Source organism: Tupaia chinensis, unplaced genomic scaffold (genome assembly GCF_000334495.1).
Source record: "Tupaia chinensis unplaced genomic scaffold, TupChi_1.0 Scaffold000067_1, whole genome shotgun sequence".
In the NCBI taxonomy this organism is placed as follows: domain Eukaryota; kingdom Metazoa; phylum Chordata; class Mammalia; order Scandentia; family Tupaiidae; genus Tupaia; species Tupaia belangeri.
The window spans coordinates 4,247,827-4,254,491 of record NW_006159526.1 but is presented as its reverse complement, the minus strand read 5'-3'; the positions used below and the strand labels follow the sequence as shown (position 1 = coordinate 4,254,491).

The 6,665-nt window shown below is 54.6% G+C and overlaps 1 protein-coding gene across 1 annotated transcript; it reads right to left on the bottom strand.

Moving 5' to 3' along the window:
- Positions 1–5,067: 5,067 nt before the first annotated feature.
- Positions 5,068–6,530, bottom strand: PNMA8A (PNMA family member 8A). The gene is given in 3 exon segments (XM_006142175.1): positions 5,068–5,327; positions 5,329–6,386; positions 6,522–6,530. Coding segments are annotated over 3 exon segments (1,245 nt in total). The 3' UTR covers positions 5,068–5,149.
- Positions 6,531–6,665: the final 135 nt, after the last annotated feature.

Genomic DNA, 6,665 nt, shown 5'->3' with positions numbered 1-6,665 from the left:
TTCCACGAGCACAAGCGCCCGCTGGCGATGGAAGCGAATAAAAACAAAACGGCCCTTTTGAATTCTGCGAGGGCGTGGTGCTGGCGGGAGAGACACAGCAGCTTCCCGGAGCCCGCAGCTGGCAGCCCGTCTGAGTGTCCACGGGCTCCTGGTCCAGCCACGTCTATTCCCCGTGGATCCCCAGCTCATGCTCACCCTCATCTTGTTCAGCAGCAGCGGGATTGGGGGGGCTGTGGAAATCTAAGCCAGATCCCGGCCCTCTGCTCAGGGCCCTCCCATCTCAGCCCGATCTGTCGTTGCAGGAGCCCAGGAGGCCCTGCCATCGCCCCCAGGACCCTTTCCTGGTTCCCCTGGCTCCTGCTGCCCCGTTGCACCACCCGCTTTGCACTTTCTCAGACAGACCTGGCCCCTCTTGCACCCCCCACCAGGCTGACCCCGTGGGCTGGGATGCACCAGCTGGTGGCCAGACTCACTCCCCACAGGGCATCCGAACACTGTACTGGCCACTGGGTCACGCAGCCCGGCCCTCCCACGCACACTCACCTCCCTGCCCCCCTCACCTTTCACCCTGTGCTCGCTCCGCTCACCCCTCTGCCTCTCTCCTCCCTAGGACGGCAGCCCCAGGAGGCCCGGCTCTGCTGCGTGGATGCTCAGTGTGCCTGGGCTGAATGACAGCCCCGCGGGGCCTAGTGGCCGTGGCATCGGTCCACAGCTCTCAGCCCCTGCCCAGCCCCAGGAGGCAGGTGGCCAGGCTTTGTCCCCAGGCACACCCCACAGAGAACTCAGCCTGCACCCAGAGGGTCTCTGAGTTTCCTCGACAACCTCCCTGGGCCCCAACCCTGGGTTTCTCCATCCAGGCCAGTGGGCCTGTCAGACTTCCCCTGGGCCTGGGTACAGCTCAAGGGCATGACCTTCATCTGTCACGGGAGGCACTTTCCCTGGGCCTGGGTACAGCTCAAGGGCATGACCTTCATCTGTCACGGGAGGCACTTTCCCTGGGCCTGGGTACAGCTCAAGGGCATGACCTTCATCTGTCATGGGAGGTACTTCGCGATCTCGGCGAACACAGCTCTTCCCTTCCTGTGGGGACAGGGAAGACCCAGGGAAGAAACCTTAACCCAGATCCTTCTGCTAGTGGGTTCCAGTTCCCAGTCAGCTCCGCTGACCTCCTCAGAGCCCAGCCCAGAGCCCTTCTGGTCTCTTACATCTTCCCTCCCTGACACTCTCCTCTCGCCTTCCCAGAACCCCACCCTGAACCCAAGGCCTGACTTCGGCCTACAGCTCTCCACGTGCGTGCTAGTCCTCCGGAGAAACGAAGCGGATTCCTACACTGTCCCCAAGGGATCCTGCTTCAGTGGGGCTTGTTTTTTAAAAAGAATTATTTTATCTTTATTATTATCATTATTATTATATTAATTTGACCAGAGAAAGTGAGAAGGCAAGCCACCAGGTCTAGGACTCAAACTGCAGTCAGTCATGTGGCAGTCCAATGCCTATAACCACCACACCACCTGTTGGCCCCAATGAGAGGGCATCTTTTCTTTTTTTTTTCTTTTAAGAATTATTTATTTAATTTTATTCATTCATTCTTTTTGGAGAGGTTTTTGCTATAGGGCGCGTGCGCTCACCAGAAAGACAGAAAGAGACAGAGACAGAAAGCAAGAAATCACCCCCCCAGGGGGGATGGTCACGCCACAATCCCTTCTCCATTCTCCTCTCGGGATCTTGGGCACGCGCGCACACGTGCCCCGCAAGAGTTTAAGCCACCGGGTCGGGGACTCGAACCACGGTCAACTAACTACATGGAAGTGCAATGACATAGCCATTACGCCAACTGCTGGCCCCCTGGAACCAATTTTGACAAGAGGAGTGGGACAGCTACAGGCTTTTGTCACCTTCAGAGTCCCCTTCACTCCTGGGCTTGTTCTGCTCATAGCCAAGGACAAAGCCGACGTCCACAGATGAAAACCGCTCTCTCTTCTTGTGTATCTTCAGTCAGACCCATCCAGTTGTGAAGGGAATTGTCACAAGAAATGGGTTTTAAAGTTGAATTACAACACCTAACTGTTCATATTATTTATCACAAAAATGGAAGTCAGAAAAGAGCCTGAAAACTTATAAGAGCTAAGACACCAGATTAGAATATTTATTTTTAAACGTTTATTTATTTGTTGTGATTTTCAAGTTTCTGGGTCTGGAACTTAAACCGCGGTCAGCAGACACCTGAGATAGTGTGGGAGGAGGGTGGGCAATGGCAGAGGGTGAGAAATAGGGTGAGAAATGCAGTAAGGATGGAAAATTACTGACGATAACATGCATGATGAAGCCACTACGCAGTGTATTCTGGAAGGGAAATCACATTTTGTATGCTGTGACGATGCTCAGGAAATGAATGTAAATTCATCCATTTAAAAGCAAATGTTTCAGAAGAAAATGACAGTGCACTTGTCACTAGATTCTAGCTTTGTCCACACTTTCAGTTTAAGGTATTTTGTGAATAAAACATGGAAAAAACAAAACCAACCCACCAAACAAAAAAACTGCGGTCAGCCATGTGGGAATCTAGCGCCTTAACCACTATGCTACCTGCTGGCCCCGAACAGAATATTATTACTGTGTGCCACACTGAAACACTGGCTTCCTGTCCCACAACAGAATGACAGCGTGTGAATTACAAAACGGAACTTTCTTTCTTTCTTTTTTAAGAATTATTTATTTTACTTTATTTATTCATTCATTTTATTTTTTAATTTGACCAGAGAGAGACACAAAGAGAGAGAGAGGAGGAAAGTGAGAAAGCAAGCCACCAGGTTTGGGACTTGAACTGAACTGTGGTCGGCCATGTGGGAATGTCCAGTGCCCCAACCACACCATCTGCTGGTCCCCCCAACAAAAGGGAACTTTCTTTGCAGAGTGCTATCAGGGATCCACAAGCCCTGGGCCACAGACCGGTACGTGTCTGTGGCCTGCTAGGAACGGGGCTGCACAGCAGGCAGTGAGCAGTGGCTGAAGGAGTGAAGCTCACCTGGGTTTACAGCCGCTCCCCCTCGCTCCCATTCCTGCCTGAGCCCGCCTCCTGTCAGATAAGCGGTGGCCTCAGGTTCTCATGGGAGTGCACAGACCCTATGACGAACTGCACATGCGAGGGGTCTAGGCTGCCTCTCGTAAACCACGCCCCCACCCCTACCTCTGTCCGTGGAAAAATGATCTCCCACAAAACTGGTCTCTGGTGTCCAAAAGGACGGGACCATCGTGCTGTATTATAGGACATACACGGGACTGAATCTCTTCACCTTCGAGCCTTCCACAGGTCAGCCACGTTTACAAGAAATTATACTTTCTGCAGAGATAGCAGAAACAATGAATTCCAGATTGATTTTTTTTTTTTTTGGCTTTAGGGCATGTGCATGCACCAGAGAAAGAGAGAGAGAGAGAGTGAGAGGGAGAGGGAGCAATTATGCTCAGGGGAGATGGCCACACTGCAATCCCTTCTCCTCCAGGGTTTTTTTTTTTTTTTTTTTTGGGGGGGTGGGGTGCACACGCACATGAGCCTGTGTGATTTTCAAGCTGCTAGGTCCGAGATTCGAACTGTGGTCAGCCACGTGGGAGTCCAGTGCCTTCATCACCAAGCCACCTGCTGACTCCAAGGATTTCTCCTCTTACTGTAATGTGAGAAGAGGTCTTCGGTCTCCAAGATGGCGGCAATTTGGTGGCACTGGATGGAACCAGAGTCGGGAACCCAAGAATGCCTGTCCCCTTCCCTCAGTCCCTCTTCCCCTCAGCCTTGCTGAGAGGGCTCAGCCCAGTGCCATTCCCATCCTGGGCTCTCAGCCCGAACACCGCAGGGCCTCGGCAGACGTTCCGCTTCCCAGAGCTCACCCCCAAGACCTTGTCACCCTCTGCTTAGACAACTCGAGGATGGAAGCTGAAGAACGGAGCAGGGAAGTCAGGTCTGCCTCAAATACCGGGGCTTAATTTACCCCCGGCCCTACACAGAGAAGCCGGGAGGGGGAAGACAGCCACCCTGGCCTTCGCAGCACCCAGTCCTGCAGGGGCTGGCTGGCCACCCACAAGACGAAGCAAGGAATGGGAGAGAACCACCCTGCCCTGCACAAAGGGGGAGGAATGTTCTAGAATTTTCCCAACCCACTTGCCTTTGAAGATAAGCCAAAGATGTGAAAAGCAGACCTGGTTGAGAAAAAAAAAAGCACAGACCTCTGCTCCCTCCCTGATTCCTCCCGCCCAAGGCCTCATGTTCCTTTACCTCTGAGAACCATCTCCACAAACTTGGGTCCCTAAAACAGTCAAAAGTCTTGTTTTATTCAAAGACAAGAAAACACTGCTTCCAACTCGGAACTCCTTCTTAGTCTTCTTCCAACTCCTCAGGTGTGGCTTTCTGGATTCTGTGGATAAATTCGAACTGCTCAAGAGGAGACGCAGGAAGACGCATCATTAGCAAATGTGTCACTTCCTGGGATCTTCTGTGTCTCCCTGGATATTCCCATCACCTGCCTGGGCCTTTGGGAAACTTCATCCTTAAAGCCACATACACTGGGGTCAGCAGGTGCCATTGTGGCTAAGGCGCTGGACTCCCCACATGACCAACTACAGCTCGAGTCCTTGACCTGGTGGCTTGCTTTCTCATTCTCTCTCTCTCTCTCTCTCTCTGGTGAGTGCATGTGCCCTGTAGCGAATTTTAATAATAATAACAAATAAAATTTTATGTTAACAAAAAAGCCACATACACTGACAATCTAATCCCAAATCATGACATCCTTACCCAAGGAGATGGGTCAGACCGAGTGGCAGAATGACCACAGTGACGCAGTGTGACAAGCTCGGTCAGTGGCTTGCTTTTGTCTCTTCCTGTCTCCCCAGGCGTCTGCTTCAGGGACACCCAGAAGGGAAGGTTCTTACTCTCCAAGGCTTCACTAGTGCATCACCTGCTTTCTCCAATGCACTGCTGTCCTCCTTGCCCCCTCCATCTGCCACCCCCTTGGGTCCTCTGTCCCCACCTGTATCCAATGCACTGCTGTCCTCCTCGCCCCTTCCATCCGCCACCCCCTTGGGTCCTCTGTCCCCACCTGCCACTCCTGCTCCTCCCCCCACCCACTGGTTCACACAATCCAAATCACTTCCGTTGCCATTCTCACTGCCGGACACGTGAGGATGGCCTACTGCCTTGGCCTTCTGCTGTGGAGGTTGAGTGCCCGGTGTGCTGAGGGCTTCGAGGGGCCTTCTGAACCGTCACGTCCCGCCTCGAGCCCGGGCCTTTCTTTGGAATCATCAGCTTCCTGGCATCTTCAGGACCGACCAGGACGTAAGACAGGGCTGAGGCTCGCCTTTCTCATGAGGATGGGATTCTTTGCCAAGGCCCAGCCCACGGGCTGCTTCTTCGGTGGACTCTCCTGACCACCATCTTGGTGTGACTCAGAGGCTCTAGGTGGGCCTCTGGGAGCCTTCCAGGTACACTTCGCCCCAGGTTTCTTCATCGACCACTCTTGCTCGGCACTGGGCTTCTTATTGCTCCTGACAGGCTTGGGGAGCTCCACGCTTCCGGCATCACCACCCCCAGGTTCCTCCAAGGAGGCTGAGCTGCTGCAATGGCTGCCTGTGGGGATTTTCCAGGGCCTTGGTTCCTGCTTGGGACTCTTCCTCTGCTTCTTTCTCCAGGAACAAGTCGAAGCTCCAGCCTTGCAGACCAAAGGTTTGGGAGGGTCACCCCGGTCTTCCTCGTCAGGGTTCTCCACGATCAAGGCAGAGCCTGCCTCTGCAGCAAGCCCAGGTTCGCTCTTGACCTCCCACCCTGACGCCCTGGCCGCCATCTCCACAGTCTCGGCTGTCTCCCCAGCCCTCGCTTCCTCCCGGCAGCAGAGCTCCGTCAGCACCAAGAGGATGAGCTGCACCTCGGCTCCCAGGAGCACCCCCAGCGCTCCTGCCCCGCTCTCTGGGGGCTCATTCTGGTGCCGGCGCTGCTGAGCGGGGCTGAGCTGGAGCAGGTGGACCACATTCTCCCCTGTGCGCTCCTCGGCATCCAGGAACTCGCTCAGGGTTTTCAGAAGCTCAGCATCGCGGTTGGGGTCTCTACAGACCACTCTCCAGGCACCGCCCCTTCCTGGGAATTCCCGGGGTAGGGCGCTCAGGCTGACACCCTCACCAGCCTCCACGAGGGCGGCGTTGGCGTTTTCTTCCCTCAAATAAATCCTGTTGCGCACACGGTATGGACCCAGTGGCAAGAGCACCCCATTCAGGGTCTCCTCAATTTCTGTTGGGCCACAGTCCTCTTGGATGCCCGTAACCAGCAGAGACCTGCGGATGTCCACTTCCATGCCCTGGCACCAATCTTCTAGAAGGTTCATCGCCATGGCCTCTGACACCAGGAGGCTCTAATTCAGGGGGTGTAGCGTCTACGAGTACGGGTGGGCTGTGAGGGTCCCAAATGAATCCTGCAAGGCCACAAGGCAGTGAAGTCAGGGATCTCCGCTGTGCCCTCCACGCCTGGCACACAGGGCGCCTCGCGCTCTCCCCATCGCGTGGCTCGCGATGCTCACACGCGCGTCCGGGAATCTGCTGCAACTGCGCTCGCCGGGAGGGATTTATTCAGCAGCCTCGTTTCCAACTTGCTTCCAAGGAGAGGCCGCTGGAATGCAGCCGCTGGCTCTGGC